At 38.6% G+C, this 21663-nt stretch overlaps 1 protein-coding gene across 11 annotated transcripts in view; it reads left to right on the forward strand.

The window, feature by feature from the left end:
• The window catches only part of ETV1 (ETS variant transcription factor 1), an 87526-nt gene that overhangs the window by 35371 nt on the left and 30492 nt on the right, over positions 1-21663 (forward strand). For all 11 annotated transcript variants that reach the window (XM_045578235.1, XM_036429299.2, XM_036429298.2 and 8 more), the window contains 3 exons: positions 9366-9495; positions 12086-12274; positions 16881-17128. In XM_045578235.1, the coding sequence (XP_045434191.1) occupies positions 9366-9495; positions 12086-12274; positions 16881-17128 (567 nt within the window). The remainder of the gene's footprint in view (positions 1-9365; positions 9496-12085; positions 12275-16880; positions 17129-21663) is intronic.

Consider the following 21663-nt stretch of genomic DNA (forward strand, 5'->3'; position numbering starts at 1 on the left):
TCATTCCTGCCAGCTGGATATGAAGAATTGTATGTTTGGGCTCACTGTACAGGATTCCTTTCCAAAAAAACAGTGTCGTGCTGCTTTCCATCTACTGGACCAGTAGGGGTAGGAAGATCTGATTTGAAGCCAATGCAAAAAATACAAAACTGATTAGATTTGGATTGTTCGTACATTAAGCCTTTCTTTCCCAGTTCTTAACCTTTTCCAGATGGAAGAACCAGTTTCCCCCCAGAGCACTTTCTCCTAGCAATTAGACAGCGAAGAGGAGGATCGTTTAGTACCACAAATGCTGACGTCCTATGAGAGGAGAATTGGGCTTTAAAATGGAGAGGAATGAATCAACACATTCTGGACTTGGTTTCGGGTATTTTTCAATTAATGGTTCGTGTGATGCTTTTAAAATTAGGAAATAACTCTTTCTCGTTCTGCTTTGTTTTGTTGATAATCACATTCCTGTCTGCCATCAGCTGGGAAGTAGGTGGTCCCTGGAACACCTTTTATTGCAGCAAATGTTTTTAAATGTTAACCATATTGCATGTGCACCTTTCTAATGCGCATTAGGTGCCTTCCCTTCTTGAAAACAGTAGCTTAGACCCAATTCTGCTTTTTCATGATGACTAAAGGCTCGTTATTGTAAATCTCAGCGACCACTGTTTGCTAAAGTGCAATAATGCCCTGAGCTGCTAATGAGAGTTGTGGAGCTCAGCGTGGCCTCAGAATGCTATGCCCTCTAAATTCTTATATCAGAACCTCCCGTTTTTCTCTTCTCTGGCATACGTTGGCTAGTGCTTAGATGCAGACATTCCATTTTAGAGCTACTAGGAAAGATGGCTTAGTCGAATGCCTTCATTTTGTAGATTAGGGATGGGAGCCCAGAGAGGTTGTACTGCTTGCCATGGTCACACAGCTGGTTAGGGCTGAGGTAGGAACTTGGTAAAGGTTAATGTACTCCCAACCCAGTGGTCATTCTACCAGACAGTACTGTTTGCCTACATACTATTCTCCTTGTGTAATTTTCTTTTAAATCCTCACCCGATGAGATGATATTTTTCTATTGATTTTTAGAAAAAGTGGAAGAGAGAGTGAAAGACAGAAATATTGATGTGAGAGAAATACATCTATTGCTTGCCTCCTGCACCAGCTCTGGCCAGGGTCTGGGCCAGGAAGGAGTATGTAACCAACATACGTGCCCTTGACCAGTGCTGAACCCAGGACTCAGGTCTGCAAACTGATGCTCTATCCACTGAGCCAAACAGGCTAGGGAAAAGTTTTTGCTCTTAATGTGTAGTTGACATAAAGATACATTGGGAGCAAGATGAAATAAACACAGAAGTGAACTAACAGTCTGATGGCCAGAAGTCATGCTACTGTCATAAGTTACTCTACCTTGAGTCTCAGTTTACCTTTTGTGAAAGGAAGTGGTTGGATGAAACATAGTAATAACTAACATTTACTGAGTCCTTACCATGTGCCAGGAACTATTCTAAGTTCTGATGTGAATTATCTTGTTTAATTCTCACACAAACCTCATGAGGAAGATCTGGGTGATTACATGGGAAAAAGCTAAATCACAGCAGTGACCTAGTTTACCAGAAGGCCTTTAGCTAGCAAGTAGATAAGTCAAGATTCGGTCTCCATGCTCTTGTCTACTTTCTTTTCTGGATGATCTACCTGCTCTCTTTAGCTGTAAAGGCTAAAGATTCTGGATTTGAGTGGTGACCAAGAGATAAATTTTTGAGCACTTACTACAAACCACACAGCAGTGTCTCATTTAATCCTCTCAGGAGGCAGGGGCTTTATCAGCCTCAGTTTATAGACGAAACTGAAGCACAGAGAGAGGTTGAGGGGCTTGCCCAGTCTCACAGCTGGTGAGTGGCAGTCGGAAGATTAGAAACCAGGCTGATTTAAGTGCCAGCCAGCTTTGCCACTATGGATGCTTTGTTGCCCAAGAATGAGGACTCAAGTATCTGAGCCACACTGTAATGCGTGTTTGGTAACATTTATTTTTGTTGACTAGAGATTGTGTGTGTGTGTGTGTATGTGTGTGTGTGTGTATGTGTACGTACATACCCCCTGCTGCAAACATGCATGTTCACATGTGGAAACACACTCCTAATGATTTCTTAGCTGTGTTAGGTGAGGGGTAGAAAACACTCATTCCAAGCACATACAGGAGAGAAGTGGATTTATTGCAGGAAATGATGAGGCATGAACTGGGAATGGTGGGGACGAAGGCAAACAGGAAAACATAGGCCCTAACCAAAGGGGTAGCTGATCATGGACTGGGTAGCTGATACATATAAAAGTGGTATCCTCTTCTGAGAAATGCATGGTTTCTTTGACACGCAGTTTTGGTTTCCACACTGCCCAGGAAGGTCCTTACAGCAGCTGAGGATTTAGTTTCGGGAGCAAGGTTCAGGGGTGGGCTGATGACTCCCTTCTTATAAAAGTAGCTTTTCCCTTTCTATCTTTTTAGCCCTCAGGCTATCGCTTTGGATTCCTTTAGTACAAAGTTTTCTGAGTACCTGACTCAGCAGCCCTAAAACGTGTTCATTTCTAATGGCCTCTTCAACCCAAAAGTCAGAGATTCACTACCTGAGAAGAGTCTCCCTTCCCTTGCCTTGGCCATGACTGCCTATTATGTGTTGCCAGCATAACATCAAAGGGCAATCGAGGCGTGGTACTTATCCCAACTGATAACAGTCCTTTAAAGACATTATTATATTATAAATGCCCTCCCTGCAAAATATTTTTAAGAAAAATAAATAAATATCCACGTGCGGGGCCAGGGCTTACATTTGTGTGGGAAATAGATAGGCGGGTGCATTTCCAGATGCTTCAAATGATGGGAAATCATGAAAAACTCGAATCAGGGTCTCTGGCCTTTAATGTGTGTTTCAGTTTGCATTTTGATAGCAGCTTAGAAATGTTATCGCCTGTTTTGTCACAGACATAATTCACATCTTTCTTCAGGCACTGTAAACAAGAGAAATGGTTTAATGGCCCCATAAAGGCACTCTGCTGATGGCTGAGATTAGGCCCGCTAGTAATGGATGCTGGGTGTGTGCATGGGTGAGTGGTGTGTGTGCGGTGGGGGAGGGGAGGCTTGGGAGAGGTAAATGTACCGGAAGAGGACCTGTGAGAGGCCCTGGTGTCTGCAGCAGCAGTGCATGCTGCTTTTTCGTGTCTTGGAAGAGGCTATGACACTCTCGTCCTTGTTTGTAAACAAGCCTTCCCCTTTGCTTCTGGAGTCTAACCTAGCGGCACTAATTGAGGTCATGGCTCTCCATTTGCACCTGAAATTGAAGTGATATTAACTTAAAGTGAATGCCTTTCATCTAGTGTCTATTCCTAACAACATATATTTACATAGAAGGCTGCATGCATTTTTCATGCCATGCTTGTATCTGGTCTCAAATAATCTAATTTATGTATACCATTTACTTTAAAAAAAATCTTTTTACAGAGATTTAAAAAAAAAAAATTCGCTGCTATAGCCAAGTGAAAAATTTTTTATAAGCACTTCAGTGTCCACAGAATGATTTGTTTTGACTTTCTTAGTTATAGTTGGTAGATAAGTGCAAAAAATTCTCCACATTATACATAACCATGTTCTAAGTACATGCCTAGAAAATTCCTCAAAGCACATACATTTGTAACGTTTTAGAGCCATAATATTGTGTATGTTTCTCATCATCTTTTTTTGTGTATATCTTTGTAAATTGGTTGGCTACACAAGTCCACACACTAGCTCTTGAGAGAGTAAAGAGTTAATAAAGCACAATTAAATGTCATTTGTTGGTGAATGTAGCTGTACCCTGTCATTAGCAGATGTCACTGTGCTGTTCCTCCACTTCAGTGTTTTCATCCTCCTTTTTCATTCTAGACCACAACCTACAAGGATCAGCAGAGTTCCCTCTGCGAAGGGGTCAACTAATAAGTATTTTAGACATTGCTGTCACATATACTCCCTTGATAACCAAAGAGCCCCAAGACCATCCTTAAACAAGTGGTTGGGCAGTGTTCCAACAAAACTTCATTTAGCCAGAGAGGTGGGAAGCCAATTTGGCACCGAGCTGTAATTTGCCAACCTCCGTTCTATTGATAGAACGCTGTACATTAGCCTATTCTAACAGAATGGTTATGCATCCCGAACATCAAAATCAGGAGACTGCCAGCAAGGTTCTGTATTCCTAGCTAGATTTGCTTTAAAAAACAAACAAGCAAAACCTACAGATTTGATTCAGAGACCTGATTCTGTTTAGAGAAGCAATTAAAAATGTGGTATGTTTTTCATCCCTGCATAATTGTTTTATACTCACAGAAATGGCTACTCTATTTCAATTTTATGATGAGTTGAAAGCAGAGCGAAAGGTCAACCCCGAGACAACTTATCATTGTATTTACATTCCCCATCCCCATCTAGAAGGGGACCATCACTGGTGACATTTAGGTATCAGAGTCCATGGGGAAACTGGGTGCTGGTGAGCCACAAATTTCCTTCCGTGGAATCTGACTGGGGTGAATTTGCAAATGCCTTTGGTCACAGTGACAAATTGAAAGAAGGCAGAATGCCTAAAAGCAGGAACAATTGCTCTGAGAAGTTGTTTTCACTTAGATACAGGTGCCAAGGATGTATTATTAAGGCCGTGTATACAGAAATAGGCATTGCTTACATACAAACTAATCAAACGTAAAGTAGACTTGCCTCTTTTTATTAGAAAAAACCTCTTAAAAAAAAAAGTAAAACTCTGAACTTCTATGAGCTCTTGATGGTAAGACTGCATTGTTACATCTTCTCTCTCTAGTTCCATTTTTACTCCCAGCCCCCTGTAGCACCTGCCATAGTATGTGGGCCATAGCAAATGCATGGATTAATGAAGAAAAGGATGGATGAAGACACATCTGATATAATGTTATAGTGGTGTTCATGCAAGAAATACATCATGTTTATTTGAATTATATGCTAAGGGTTTGAGAGTTGCAGCCAAAAGCTCAGAGCTCTTAATTTTTAACCTATTGTAAGTTCTAGGTCTTTGGTTTGACATGAAGCTTAGATCCTTAATGCTTTCTCAGGATATTTGCAAAATGGGGAGATGAAAATAAATATCCTTCTTATTTTAAATGAGAATAAAATACAACAGGTAAAGGTTATTGAAAATGTCATAATACTATGTAAATTTGAGGTGTTTTTTTTAAAGCGTCATAGCCACTGCTTTCTATCACAATTCCAAACTCAACCACAATTCATTAAGTTGACACCCATATTTAGACCTATTATCTTTCTTAAATTTATAAGACATCATCATATAGACAGACAAACCGAGCCTAGCCCATGTGGCTTAGTGGTTGAGCATAGACCCAGGAACCAAGAGGTTATGGGTTTGATTCCAGGTCAGAGCACATGGCCAGATTGCAGGTTTGATTCCCAGTAGGGGGGCATGTAGGAGGCAGCCAATCAATGATATTTCTATATCATCGATATTTCTATCTCTCTGTCCCTCTTCCTTCTTCTCTCTCTTAAAAAAAAATCAGTAAGAAATAGTAACCAAAATTTGATTCATAGATTTCATCGTTTAGTCTTTGGGCTAACCATGAACCAGTCAGCGATAACAAACATGGCCTGTTTTCATTCTAATGGTACGAAAAAAATACTCTTGTGCCACCTTTGTTTAGGAAATTACTTTGCTCTGTGCAAATTTAAAAAGACATGATCTTCATCTGTCTTTTTAGGGGTTTAAATGTGATTTAATATATGTCTACCTTCAGCCAAAGATGTGGTCCAGTCCCAGCATTGTTGCGCTTGGAGAGCACAGGGTGTGTCTCTGCTCTGGTGGAATGAGGGCAGGACTGTGCCTCCGTCCCAAAATATCAGCGGAAATAAATGAGAGCAGGATGATGCCTCATAGTTCATAAATCCATAACCCTAACAGTTACTGATGTAACAAACAGTTTGCGATGAATATCCTGACCCCACGTAAACGTTTCGAATTAAGCAGTGGTTAGGTCTATTTTGGAAGTGCATTTTTGAAAGCCCTGGTATTTTGGAGCTCTCAGGCTTAACCATTAGAAGAACACAGCACCGGCCGGCCTTAAGATGTGGTTGGAAAGGTCAAGCAGCCATCCCTGAGAAATGCAGAATGCAGCTCTCCTGTGTTCTTTCTGTCTCTTTCTCCTCGGACAGACGAGGTAGGGGACATTCCAGTGTGCCTGGAAACATGTTTGAGGAATGCCGGAGGAAGACTGCAGACTTCCTAGATCAATGACCGGGACAGCCTGAAGTCAGGGCCCCAGACACAAGGGCACATCCTTTTGAACCGTCCCTTCCCTGCACGTGACATGAAGGAGTTAACTCGGTGGATGTGATGCACTTGAAGAAGGAAAGGTTCTCTTTAATTAAGACGACCAGCAATGCAGATGCCGGGAGCTCTGTGTTCCAGACCCGGCACGGCCGGTACAGTAAAGCGGAATGAAATGTCTAGCAGCCTCGGCAGCAGGCTGGAGCCGTGTTCAGCGCAAGCTAATTTAATTAGTGTTGATCAGGACTCCAGATGATGGTGATTTGATAAGGAATAATTTAGTACTTAACAGCCTTTTACATGCACCAACTCCATGTGGGAAGGTAAAGCAAATTGCACAAAATGAATGTGCTGCTTTGCCTTGTGCCCGTGCCAGTGAGCTGGAAAACTGCCTGTGAGCAGACGCTCCTTCTCTCGGGCCCGGGCTGAAACACCCAACACGGCCTCAGCCCAGCCCAATCTCTCCTGGGAATCTCCATCCTCCCCTCATTGGAGAAGAAATAAGTCATATTTTCTTGTGATATAGGATCTCCAGGCAGCAGGAAAAGTAACGTGAGGACAGGGAAGTAGCGTGTGTTCCTATGTAAAGTGTTCCAGTTCTTTAGGGTGGCTTCTCTTTGTTCGCCTCCCATGCAGCAATTAAAAAAAAAAAAAAAAAAAAGATCCTAGCCAACTCACATTCATTGGATTACTTCTTTGGCTTCTGATTAGAAAACATAGAATCACAGTTCCAAGAGCCCATGATGATGAAGAGGCCCACACACGTTGACTGTGTTAACCAGAGGGTAGGGAAACCCTCACGTTTCGGAAGTAGAGGACCTGGGAGAATTCTTAAGGGTTGGCATCTCATGAAAAGGAAGACGTTGTTTTTGTTTGTGTTTAAGTCTCTTCAAGCACTGGCCCCACTTCAATGCAGCTCACACTGGATCCAGGTGGTGCCAAGTAGCACAGCGGATTTGAAATGAATCCAGTTATGACAATCACCTAGAAATTTTGTCACATACAGAAGCCTGATATACAATATATCCCAGCCTCAGTGAATCAGAACTTCTGGAAATGGTATATTCGTTTGCTAGGGCTGCCATAACAAACTGCCATAAATCGGGTGGCTTACACAACACAAATGTCTTGTTTCAGAGTTCCAGAGGCCAGAAGTCTGAGGTGAAGGTGTGGGCAGGGCTCTGGGTGCTGTGAGTGTCTGTGCTGTACCTTTCTCCCATCTTGTTTACCAGCCGTCTTTTGGCATTGGGTCTGATCTCTGCCTGCATCTTCACATGGTGTTCTCCTGTGAGTGTCTATACACTCTAATCCCCCCTTTTTGTGAGAACATGAATCATATTGGATTAGATCCCACCCTGATGACCTCACCTTCATTTATCTACTGAAGAAGGGCAGAGGTGAAGACTGAACTAGGGTTAGGACTTCAGTATTTGAATTTTATAATATGGAGTCTGGAAATCTTTGTTTTGCGTTGTTTTCTTTTTTCTTTTTTCTTTTTTCTTTTTTTTAAGTTATCTGGGTAATTAGATTGTTGGCCAGTTTTGGGATTATGAGTTTATGTATCAACTTGCCTCTGAAAACACTTAAGTGGGGTGGGATCCTTATATCCTTTCTTCTAAAGTCAATCCAGGAGATGTCTGAAAGCTTCTGAAAGCCCTAGAGCTCAAGACAGACATGGGATGATCACCACCAGGATGCTTCTAGTTTGATACTGTTGGGCATTTTGATAGGAGGCTCCTGGCAGGCTAGCAGCCACTTCTGATGGTGCCCAAACTCGTCATTCCTCCCCTTCCTCATCAGGGATTATGTCTCCTGTGCAGTTAAAGCACATTCTCAAATGTCTGCTGAAACAGGAAGCCAGATCATTGAAATAGCTTCATTTGTATAGCATTGCTTGGTGCCTCTCACATTTTTAAGCTTTTTGTTGAGCTCTGCATTTATTGTAATTTTGCAGATGTATATTATCAAATAAGCACCGTGCAGAGCAAGATCTGAAATATTTCCAGCACTGTAACAGGTTACCAGTGCCCTTTCCATTCTCATGGCTATTTTTTCTTTATTTTTTTATTTTTCTTTCTTTCTTTCTTTCTTTCTTTCTTTCTTTCTTTCTTTCTTTCTTTCTTTCTTTCTTTTATTTATTTATACCAATTTTCCATGTATACTAAAACTTTAGTTGTCTGATAGGATCTCTAATAGATAAATTTAATATTTCATATAAAAAATAAAAAATATGTAGTGTTAAGAGTTGCTTTTAAAGCTATGATTTCCTTCAAATACGCACGTCTTCTAGCCTTCAAATTTTATGTGATCTTTGTATTTGTATAAAACGTTAATGAATATAAGCATCACCATATATTGTCATAGGAAGAAGGAGAAAACATGTGATAGAGAATAATTGTTTTATGGTTGATTACAAATGACAACTGTCACATATTTTTTATATTTCACCCTCACAATTCTGATAAGTAGATAGGCAGATACTTTATCTCTGTTTTACAGATGAGCATTGCCTTCAAAGATGTGGAGATTTTTGTCCACATTATCATGGGTTTCCAGTGTACTTGCGCCTAAATTTCCATTCTCATTTTGCCATTCTATTAAGCCATTTACTATTGAGATAGTTTCCTCTCAGTAATGCTTAAAATTATGTTTCAGTCTTCAGTTAATTCTTTTGCATTTTTTTTTAATGCTCCAGTCTTCAGTTAATTCCTTTCTATTTTTTTTCTGTTTTAATCATTGGAAACCTTCCTGAAATGTTTTCAAAACATACTTTCTGAAAGCAGAGCTTTTAAAACTAATATCAGCTAAGCAAATTACAAGTGATTCCCTTAAAGTAAGGAGAGTTCAAGCATGGATTTTGTTAGACAATAAACAGAAAAGCAGGTTACAGAGATTCTCCAGAATCTTCTTTGGTGAAATTAATGAAATGTGATTTTTCTTTTCTGTGGCAGTTAATATGTAATGTTTGTGATATTTTAACCAAGAGAAGTAGATCAGGTTAATACACTTAATTCTTAACTGCATTTCATTTTTGTGGGTATTTTTCTTTGTTTTGTTTTCTAGTGGCTTTTCATGGCCTACCACTGAAAATCAAGAAAGAACCCCACAGTCCATGTTCAGAACTCGGCTCTGCCTGCAGTCAAGAACACCCCTTTAAATTCAGCTATGGAGAAAAGTGCCTGTACAATGTCAGGTAAAGCCATCAGGTGTATATAGGATGGTGGTTCTTATCAAGATAAAAAAGTCCATAATCGAATATCAAATCTTAAGTCAACTTTTATGAGTCATATCTTCAGCATATAATTAGGTAATGTGCTTAGGAGAACTCCAAAAAGCCATTTACCATCCAGTCACACACTTTCAGAATAACTTTAAAGCAATAATTTTCACGCACATTATTGGTTGCTTTTCCTATCCAGTGATATATCCTGGGTGGGAAAAGAGGGTCTTACTTGGCCTAAGTAGATATTGAAAGTTCTTATGAGAATGAATGCATTATGCACTTTAGATAGAGTTTGTAGGAAAAAAAAAAAAAAGAAACATTTGGCATGTCTCAGCAGTACATTAGTTATCTGACAGGCTTTGCAGATGATCTATAAGATGTGTTTATGGACAATTGTAATAAACTTAGGACTTTATAAGGCTTAGCAGAGGCTATTATCTATTAAAAAGCCAGTTTTTTCTTCTGATGATAATAAAGGGTGGAGCAATAAAAGTACATTGTTCATTTGTTAGAAAATTTGATAACATACATGTTCATTAAAAACCCTTCACAGTAAATTGCATTCTGCTACTTTTCATATCGGCCTCTAATTGCATAAGGAAGAAGTTGGCTCTGTGTATTGAGTATTATCACTCTCAATTATAGTGGAAACTTGGTTCTTAAAAGGAGTTAGGCTGGAAACTTTAAAAATGATTATAAATACTTGCCGTTTTATAAGTTAGGTGGATTCAAGTTCATAATACATTATGATCTAAATGGATCTTACATTTTTCTTATGTGTTTACTACTTGTACTCTATACCATGACATATAAGATTCAAGAAACTTAGATTTGTGTAATCTCTCAGCAGCTGACCAATGCTTACATATTCTATTACTGTTCACTCTTGCACACTCAAACTTGTCTTTGATATCTGCTTTTCTTAGGAGGGTTACCAGAGGCTGAAATTATGAGCCAGTTCAATTAAAACTACAAAGCTGTTATAAAAAAGATGTCCTGTGGATACTAACTATTAAAGCATACTCAGTTTAGATAAAACAATATTGATCTGAGTTTCATTTTATAGTGTTTCTAGTGTTTCTATTTTCTCAAGAGTGTTATGTATTCACAAAATAATTAACATATTGGAGAATGTTTAATTAATGAGCCAAAGAGATACAGAATTGTTATTGAGTTTCAGCATTGATTAGAAGTGTGTATGAAATAACCACTGCTTTATATGCTATATCTAATATCCATAAATCAACAGTAGAGGAATTGCCTGAATTTTTTGAGGTTCTTCCTGGGACCAGTAATTCCCACAGGGATCTATGGAATAAATGCTGGTACTTCCTTCTACATACAAACTGCAAATATAACATTTCATGGAGGGGGGGGGCGTGTAATATCCTAGAACAAACGATATTTCATCTTTTCTTTTTACCTGGGAAAGAGTTAGGTGAACCATTTTATAGAAGTAGATTCTCATGTAGAAATATTGGTAAAGAAAACAAGTAGAACCGAACATAATGAGTATCATTAGTTGTACTTAAAAGCAAGAACAGACTTAAACACCATATACTACTTCACTCCTATAAAGTATTCTTACATTCAGATCTCATTCTATTGTATAGATGGAGCAACAGAACAAATTATTACATTAGTCAAAGCAAAAAGAAATGTTTTTGTTTTAAAATAAAAATATGTATTGATGAATTCTTTATACCTTACAAGGGAATACAATATTTTAACCTGGTAATATCACCTTAATTTGGAAATATAAGTAAAATTTGTTTTTAGTAAAATATTTTTTAGATAACAAAAATTAATTAGATCACATCCTTGAAAGGCATACATAGGAAAATCAACTGAAATTTATAAACAAGCTCACTCATTTTATTCCTTTGCAAATGTTTAGAAGTTAGATTATAACAATAGGATGTTATCCTTAAGAACATCATTTTGTTCTTATACTCCAAGAAAGTTTAAATATATCAGAGAGGTTTTAATTTGCTTCATTAATCTTTATTATCCCATATGAGGAAGTTAATAGCAAGCATCATTTATTTTATATAAAAAATGAAAATAAGGCCAAAGCATTGCTTTCTTAAAATTTTACCACAAATAAAGTCAAGCCAGGTATGATCTCCATCTTATTAAACTGATGTTCTTGTTCTGAAATCTAATGTAATATAGAATAATTATAATATCAGGGTAATTTAATGAAGTAGAAAAGATCTATGAAACTTGCTCCAGGAGACAGATCAAGAAGAGATGGAAATTATGCCAGTGCTTTCATAGACAGTGCTTTTCCTCCTACTAAATTGTTTATCTACATGTTAAAAACATACACTTTATATGTATATGCTGTTACTAATTTATTACTTATTCTGTTTTCTGTTAAAGTGCGTGCCAGTTTTGAAGATTACATGTTCTAGAATTACAAACACCAAAAGACATGAAATTCTAATTTCTTTATGACTTAAGCCTAAAATGTTTTGTTGTTTCCTTAGGTTAATATATATTTTTTTAATTCTCCAAAGAAACAAATACTCTCTTTTTTTCCTTATGCCGTGGCTAGTGCCTATGATCAGAAGCCACAAGTGGGAATGAGGCCCTCCAACCCCCCAACACCATCCAGCACTCCAGTGTCCCCACTACATCATGCATCTCCAAACTCAGCTCACACTCCGAAACCTGACCACGCCTTCCCAGCTCACCTCCCTCCGTCACAGTCCATGCAAGACAGCAGATACCCCATGGATCACAGGTATATTGAAAATACTGTTTTTGTCGAAAATTGTTTTTAGTATTCGTGGAAGAGCTTCTGTTGCCAGTTCCTAAGACCTACAGTAGATTGAGGGTGAGCATATTAATTTTGCGCATCTTGGCAAAAATATTTTTAGGAAGAGTTTGCCCTCTCTATAATTATAAATAATCGGTGAAGAAGGTCACATATAAAGAGTTCTTTTATAAACATTTAACTTTGTTGCTAAAATGGAGAATTAATCTATGTACTGACATTTGAAAACCTCCCCTTTGCTTTGCCTGAATTAAATTGCTTCACTCACACTTTAAATCAGATCATGGCATTTTTTTTTTATGAGCATATGTGTGTACTTGTTCTATAAAGTTAGGAGACTAATTTTAGTAGGTGGCTTATGGAATTAGGTTCTTTACCTTAGTTTGAATAGCATAGCTGTACACAGTTTTGCAGAGCAGAACGTATTTGATTAAAATCATTTTCCATACTTTCCATGTTATGAATATTTAATGCTATTAGACATACGACCCTGGACTCTGAGAATATAAAGTTAAAGAGATAGAGGTCAAATTAGTATTACTTAGAAAGGAGCAAAGCAAGGACTAGAGCATGGAACTAGGAAGAATGCCATGGTAGATTATTCCTGATTCCTAGAGATGAGTAAATTTACATTTGAATAACATGTTAGGAGACTTTTAGAGGTCTTAATATAGCTTAAAACACCTGTTGATTATGTACCTCATTTTTCTTTCCCCTTCTACCTTGTACTTGTATAGAACCAGTGGTGTGCTGGTAAATATTTAACAATAGGCTCTATGAGAGGAAACCCAAAAGACCTGATCTGTAGGCGTTTGATATAAATATTCCCCTATGGCTGACTGCAAGCTACCAAGGTGACAACCTTGAATGTAGAATTGGAAAGAGAGGTGCAGTAGCACTCCACTTTATACTGTTTCTACCATGTAGATGCTATAGTCATAATCTCGAATATAAAATTAATAGTAACTCTAATAATAAGGTAGTGATAGGGTTTGAATATTAATAGCCTCTGTTTGTAATATAATTTTTTAAAATATATATAAATTTACATAATTTACTTCATCATGGCTGTCTTTAACAATTGACTTACAGAATTTCTGAAAATCTAATAATAAGCCAGGGCAAACTGGCTCTGACACTATTAGGAAAAGAACTCAGCCAAAGTCATCCACTGTATCAGCAGATGTGCACCTGGAAAAGAAGGGAATACTCAGCTCTGCTTTTTCTGGGTTTTTTACACCAACTCAGACTCACATTCAGTCCAACTCTGTTGGTGTGAAAAGCTAAGATGAAAGCATTCTTTCCAATGTGAAACTAAGCTGCATCACGTCTACCTTTGCTTCCACCAAGTCCTCTCTTGCTTTAGTTACTAAATGCTCCCAGGGATCTTTGCCTTCACACCCAATAGACTTGAGACCTCGTCAGTGCACAATGGTATGCGCATCTGTGTAAACAGTTTGGTAAATGCTGATGAAAGAAATCCCAGGGCAGGGTGGGCCACTAAACAGAGGCACATTGTGCAGGGCTAAGAGAGGAAAAGAGTGAACAAAAGAAGAAGCCAGTGTATTTTGTCCACTTCTAATGACTTCCCAGAGTTCTTGCTACCTGAGGCTCTCACTCTTCAAAGGAGTGCCAGGGTGCTGGGTTGTAGAGTTGGCTCTTGGTGCGGAAAAGCTATTTCTATGGGAAGGTGGCTGGTGAACAAGCAGTGTGCCTGTTTTCAGGTGACCTAACTTGAAATGCTTTAGTCAGATCCATTTGAGTTTCTCTACTTGAAGTCAAATAGCTGAGACTGAGAACAGCCGGTCCGGAACTACCAGAGGGAAGCTCAGGGTCTTTTCCCACTGCCCCCCATGGTGTGCTGAGGACAGTACCAGCTGGCCCATCCCAGGAAAATCTCTGAAGCCGTATGTTTCTGAGGAGGATTTCTTGGAGGGCTCGAGCCAACAAATGACAGTCCCTCAGTTATAAATGGCAACTTTTCTCTGGGAACAGATCCTTTCCCCAAATAGCCCCCTCCAGCCTGGGCACCTCGCCTCATCGGGGCTGCCCCCTGCCTTCTTTCCACGGCTCATTGGGCTCTTCAGGTCAGCCCTTTGGCTCTTTCTTCTGAACCCGCTGCGAAGGAGCCTGGTCTCTCCTCTCACTTCTTCTCACCCGTTAGAGACTGTGCTCCTTTACCCAAGAGGTCATTGCCAGGCTGCCCGTACCTGTTAACCCTCTTCCAGAAGCTTCTTGAGTCACCTTCTCTTTAGGGGGTAGGTCAGTGGCTCCTAAGAGTGACATGTCAACGTAAGAAGCATTCGAACCTATGAAGCATTTTTTTTTTGGTAGTGGAGGGGGAGTGTGAGCCAAACTGTCCACAATTGCCAAGAAGTGAAATATCTGAGATAATGTTTGGAGAGTGGCAGTTTTACACCTTATTTTATACATTGCAGTCAAAGGAGATGATGCAAGTGGTTTTCGTGAAATCCACGGGTGATAGACTAGGGAGGTGGGAGAAAGCAAAGCAGGGGTGGAGGTGGAGGAGACCTCCGGGATTGGATGAAAAGACAAATGATAGACAGTACAGCTTTTGCACAGATGGCTACAGGATAGCTAAGTCAGCAATGAACATGTTAAAACAAGGATGATTTATGGTCTCTGCCCTGTGAGGTCTGGAAAAGGGGAGTTACCCTGACATTCCCAAGGCATGTTATCATAGATGCAAAAGACAATAGACAGGCTTAGTTAAGGTAAAGGTGGACCTTTGTCAGGGAAGATACCGACTGATGACATGACTACCCACCATAACTGCTTTTAGTTAAAAAAAAAAGTTTTAATTTCAAGCCACCCTTTGTGGTTACTTTAGGTCTCTGGGTTTGCAAGTCCTCCATGCAGACCTTCCTGGGATAGTCAGTTAGTACGTAGACCTTTTACAAGCGCAGGCGCCACTAACTGGTAACTCCCTATGAAGCAGCTGTGTGATAGGTGATGTGGTCCTCAGAATGTGCTAACTGGAATCAGGTTCATTCCTAACAATAAAGGGCTGATTCCTTACAAAGCTTTTAGTACACGTGTTATTCACTTCCTTTCAAGGCTCCCTGGGTGAGCTGGGTTCTTAGTTTAACTTCAAGTTAAAATTTTCTGATTCACTCCTTAACAGTTCTCAATGATAATTTCTGCGTTGTGTGTTTTATTTTTTATTTTATTAATGAAATAAGCAAGGGAAGGGAAATGGGTGCCCTGCCAGTCAGTCTCACTGTTTTTGCAATATCGGAGCTTCTAAGTTTATTTTCTGCGGGTGTAGGTGGGATTCTGGTACTTACCAGGGCAGCTGAGGAGACTCGAGTGAAATCACAGGGTTCAAGCTTCTTAGATATGCTAAAGCAACTGCTTTGCAGTTCTTCAGCTTTTACCTTATTTTCATTTAAGGTTACCAAAATTAAATGTTAACTTTCCAAATTAAAGTCTCTAAAATGCTTTTAGTGGAGTGAGGGGGAAAGAAGGGAGCTATTTAATAGGCTTCTGTTTGCTCATCGTAATGTCGGATAGGTTATTTTTAAGCACTCCTGGGCATTTTTAGAGCACGTTTAAATCTTTAATTAATCCACATCTTTGTGGTGGGTCAATGATATTACGGATGAGAAACACGGAACAGACTGAGCACAAGACTAGCCAATCCTTATAGAGTTTACCAAGCAGGAAGGAGCAGAGACTCACTCTCAGCCTCCTGCTAAGACCTCCAAACTTCTTCAGGGCCTTAATAGCACAGCCAGTCCTATGTCTATGCAATGCACCATGCTATTTTCGTCTTTGGAGCTCTGCTGTTTATTGTATGCTTATTTTGATCAACTTGAGATTTCATTAGAAGCTATTAGAAGCCAATGTGTTGTGTTACTGTTTGGTAGTAAAGAAGTGGTCTTTTAAAAATAAGCTTGGTTTAGTCTCTACATAATCTAGCTTCATTTATCAGTAGAATGTAGCATTCTTTAGGACATTGTTTAAGATTTAAGAGCCCTGCCCACTTGAGAAGATAGTTATTTCTCTTTTGCTTCCTCAGTAACTGATGGAGGAGGAAGGAAAACCAGTAGGTAGCTTTTTATTTGGTTGATTTTGTTTGTTTTTGGATTAGTTAGGTAACAGAATTAAAAGGTAAAGGATATAGTTTGAGATCAGATTCTTTCAAATTTTCCCATTTCCCCCCCCTAGTATATAATTATTTGAGGCCCTCTTAATATGAAAATTTGTTAAATGATCCAGTTGATTTAGGATTGGGTGTTTTTAGTCAAAGGGTATGTATTTTCTCAAAGTAATGAACTGTTCTCCTAGGCTTACTCAAAGCACACCTTTTACGAATAGTATTGTACCAAACTGCTGCTGCTAGTGACTAATTAGAAGGGGAACACCTGTCTTATTAAGATTAAAAAGCCCAGTGCTACTGACACGGGAAAGCGAAATGAAGAAATTATTAAACATTTATGCCTTAGATCAGTTGGTATCATGTTCATGATACAGTTAAAACATTGTGCCAGTATTTTAAAGAGTATTCCTTGTTATTGTTTTATTTGAAACATGCTCTCTTATTTCCCAGGTTTCGCCGCCAGCTTTCTGAACCCTGTAATTCCTTTCCTCCTTTGCCAACAATGCCAAGGGAAGGACGTCCTATGTACCAACGGCAGATGTCTGAGCCCAACATCCCCTTCCCACCTCAAGGCTTTAAGCAGGAGTACCACGACCCAGTGTATGAACACAACACCATGGTTGGTGGCGCACCCGGCCAAAGCTTCCCCCCACCTCTGATGATTAAACAGGAACCCAGAGATTTTGCATATGATTCAGGTAGGCCCACGTTTTAAGTTACATTTAAGACATATTTTCACTGGCTGGCTCCTTTGAGTAGTGTTGGCATCAGACTGGATGGCTCCTGACTACTTTTTTTGTGTGAGATCTTTCTGATTTTACCACTTCTTTGAACCTTTCTACATAAAGGATGGGGGCTGTCAAGCCATTTTGTCATGAACTGATGGTTGAAGTAGTGTCTAGATATGAAACCAGTACAAAGCAGAGTATGATTTGTAAAATTAGACACACTCTCAGCCCAAGAGAGTAAGTAGCCTTGTAATTCTTTTCTGGATTCTCGGCTTTTTTTCTATTTGCTACTAAAGGACTATCTAATTAACAGTGTTTACAGAGAGTAATGTTCTGCACTGGGTCACTTATTGCATGTAGCTATTTGTGTTTTTTTGTTTTTGTTTTTGTTTGTTTGTTTGTTTGTTTCCTTGTAGCAAGATTCCAAGGCTCCAGAATGAAAGGTTCTTACATGCTAGGAGAAGAATACAGAAATACAAATTTTTGGTTTATTCATAGAGCTTAGCTTTAGTCTTCCTGAAGCAGAAAGGCCTTACCAAGTAGTATATCAAGACGGAGAAGGGGTTTTCCTAAAAATAAGGGGCTTTTAAATATTTTGCAGATGTTACCACTAAATTTAACATTGAGACTTTAAAAGAATTAATTCAATTGTGTGAATTTTCTCCTCAAATTCAGGACATCTGTTTTTCAGACATCTCAAGAACTTCTTTAAAAATAAAATAAAATAAAATAAAGGCTAATGTTTATATGAAGGGTACCCTGAATTTTCAAGGTATTATTAACATTGAAACTGTGGTCATTAGAGGGTTGTGGACTAGAAAATATTTGGAAACAAAATAATTTCCTTTTGTCAGGATGCTAAATTATGAAAGGAACTAATGCTTCTGTAGGAATAATTGCTGAGTTTTTCTATCAGTTCTATTCAAGGAAAGAATATTGTGTCTGAGTCTTGAGTTTCCAACTTGCATAAAACCACTTGCTTTGTTATAAACTACCTTAAAAGCTTGGCAATAAGGAGCCCTATAACTGAGAATCTCCCTCTGACTTTTGGCCACCCTTCCTCATTGGGCAAGAAATTCCAAAGAAACCTAAAAAGAGGAACTGCCCACTCAGAGGCCCTGCCTTCATTTCTACCCAAGACCCATGAATTCTCTGCCCATCCAGCCCTCCCAGGCCTCGTTTTCTGAAGGCAGAGCACACTGCTCCTATGTGTACCCCTAAATCTAGGGAGATGCCAAAAGGCAGCTGCTTGTAGGAGGATGAGGATGGAGCTTGGGTTAGCCCTTGTGCTTACATGCAAGGCCCCATGGTGTTTGTTGCAAAATGTGGGCTTAAGGAATAGGAAGAGAAGCAAAAAGTAGGTTGAGTTGGGGGTCTGAAGACTGAAAGCTAGCTCCAAATCATCCTATTCTAGAGCTAATCTTAGAAATTTCCCCAGGTTTAACCTAGCTTTCCAGGTTGTAATGGTGGTATATTTTCAAGGAATGAGAGTAGAAAAATCTGCTTAATTACTTATCAGTTTATTTGGTTAAGTTATAATTTTAAAAAATTAAACATATGGTGGAAAGCCTTTTATTTGAATTCTTGCCCAGACCCCATAATTTGGAGACTAATCCTGAAATGTACAATAATGTGTTCAGTTTAGAACCTTTCTTATTTGTCTGTGCTTTATGTCCATAATTAAGAACTCTGCAATACAATTACAGATAGGATTCATTTTTCTCTGTAAATTTCAAATCCCTTTAACTGGTGTTATCTTTATTCCAAATGACATTTTAATTTGCTGCATAGTATTTGAATTCACCATGGTTTCAAGAAAATTTACATGGAAATTATATAAAATAGCTCAAATAATTGGTTCAAAAGCACTTGTAAAGCATAACATTGAAAAAGATTCTTTGTGTGTTGTAGAAATGTGTTGGTTTGTTGTTATTGTTGTTGTTATTGTATAATCCCAGCAAGGTTAACACTGAAACAATTTTCTTGATTTTTGTGGAGATTATACTAGTATATAGTATATGTAACATGGTGTTAAAAAGCAATTTAAATAATCCAAGGAGGGCAAAAATAGGAGCTGGTGCTATAAGATTTAATTGCATTACTTATGGGCCATGTATAATAAGAACCTTAGAGTTAGTCACTGTCTGACTCACAGCACAGATTTAGTCACTTATAATCTAAAAAGCATAGTCCATGCCTTAGCTCAGATTGTTATACTAAACAAAATACCATCAGTTGGGAAGCTTAAACAGCAGACATCTATTTATCACAGTTCTGCAGGCTGGGAAGTGCAAGGTCAAGGTGCCAGCAGGTTTGGTTCCTGGTGAGGGCCCTCTTCCTGTCTTGCAGCTGGCCACTTTCTCACTGTGTCCTCAATGGCTAAGAGAGACAGTGAGGGAGCTCTGGTCCCTCTTCTTGTAAGAACACCAGTCCCACTCTGGGCACCAACCCTGAAGAGCCACTGTAACTAATCACCTTCCAATGGCCACACCTCAAAATACTATCCATGGGGCAATACATCTTCAACAGTGGGTTTTGGAGCACATAATGATTCAGTCCATAACAGTATCCAATTTTAAAGACACCTAGGGTATCTCTTGTAAGTAGACCATATACCTTGTAAATGACAGGTACAATATTTGCTTAATATTCGAGAAGCAGTTAATTTATGTTACTTTCTCCCCTCGAAATTACATTTCAAATCGCTAAACCACAGCATCTTTGCATTCTAATTTTAACATTGCCAATAGGATATAGTTGCTAGCTTGAAGCATTGACTAGCAAGGTTTTATCTTCTGGATATGCTCTAAAAAGAACTGTAGCAGCGGTGTAACCGGAGCCTATGAAAAATTTGTGGGTATCAAAAGTATTCTACTGGCTATGAAATTGCTGCAAGTTGACACATCTGTATATATATCATACATATGATCTCCAGGTATTTGTTTTGTTGTCAGTAGTTCTTTCATCCTTGCAGAGAACACATTCAGTGACCTTTATAGAAAATCTAACGTATTTATCACTGAACCACTGATTTCCTGGTTCACTTATTGATGGTGAACACGTACACATTAGGAAATATTTTATGTGATTTATAAACAATGTAAAAAATGTTTCATAGTCAATTTACTCAGGATCTGTAGTCAAAGGATATCTTTTCAGAAGGCCTCTAGAACTCTTTATTGCTTAATTCAATTTTACATCAATGTTGTGAATATAAAGTAAGCTTTCCAAGTGGAAAGGCTGCATGATTATACTTCTAATAAAGCCTGACATTAATTATGACATGGGAAATGGAAGGTCTATTAGTTATAATTGTAATTACAGGAATGCAATTTCAACTGCAGAGGATTTAAGCTAAAAAAATGCACAATAGTAGAGTAGAAATTTTTATTCAGGAGAAAATAGAAAAGCTTGGAGCAGAAGACACTAAGGGGATAAGCAATTGATAGGGCCAATTTCGTGAACCAGTACAATGGGGTCATGATTATATTGTATTAAAATCTAAATAGTCTGATTACATCTATTACTGTTTTCCTTCTCTTAATCTCTATTTTGAATGGTGCTGCCTAAAGCAATATACAAGCTTATGGTCAGTTGGTTGTTTTTTTCTGAATTGTACATGATTTTCTCTCTCTTCCTCTATGACCAATAGTGGAATATATATTGAGAGCCTCCTTTTGCGTGCCTTACACAGTACCCACTTTCATAGAATCAGTTATTTTCCCATTTTCATGCTTATCTATGAGACTTTGCTGGTTTGAATACCCACTGAGACAGATATTTTAGATATTCCATCACAACATTTTGTTAGAGTTGTTTTAGTTGATTTTTTTTGTTTCATTTTTTATTCTTTTGTTAGCTTAGGGTAGTACTTTTAAGGGGTGATAGGCAGATGAAGCTAAATTTTCATGACTGGGAGGCCTCTTCCTCTTCCTAACTAATTAGAATTATAACCTAAGAACTGGGGTTGAAGACTGGGAAGAAGAACTCTCAGGGACATGCAGAAGGTTGCTGAAATGAGAAAATACAGGAAAGTACTTGGCTTGAGTTCAGGGGAGGAGGATGAAGTAGAGGGTGGGTAAAAAGCTGACATGTCTCCAGAAGAAAATGCTTTTCGTATTTTTTTTTTTTAAGTGTGCTTTCTAAGCCACTCCTGCTGGTACTGATGAAGTCTTCTTTCAATTTGAAGGCATGTAACATTTCTGTGATGGCAAATGTTGTCAGCACTATTTTAAACTGGGAAATAGGCACAAGTAGTCGTTTCATAGAATTATAAATATTTACACACATGAGCTTTTGGCGATCACCTCATTCATATTCCTTCTCCATGTCCCAGTTGTCCAAGGCTCATCCGAGGTCACTGTCATCGGTTACTCAGATGATTTCTGAAACAGCCAAAATGAGAACCAAGGCTTTCTTATTCTTAGTTTAGTGCAAGTATATCTTTCTATGTAATTGTCGAAAATAAACACTTTAATCCATAATTAGCTACATATATCATTCTT

Source organism: Pipistrellus kuhlii, unplaced genomic scaffold (genome assembly GCF_014108245.1).
Source record: "Pipistrellus kuhlii isolate mPipKuh1 unplaced genomic scaffold, mPipKuh1.p scaffold_m20_p_10, whole genome shotgun sequence".
NCBI classification, from domain to species: Eukaryota; Metazoa; Chordata; class Mammalia; order Chiroptera; family Vespertilionidae; genus Pipistrellus; species Pipistrellus kuhlii.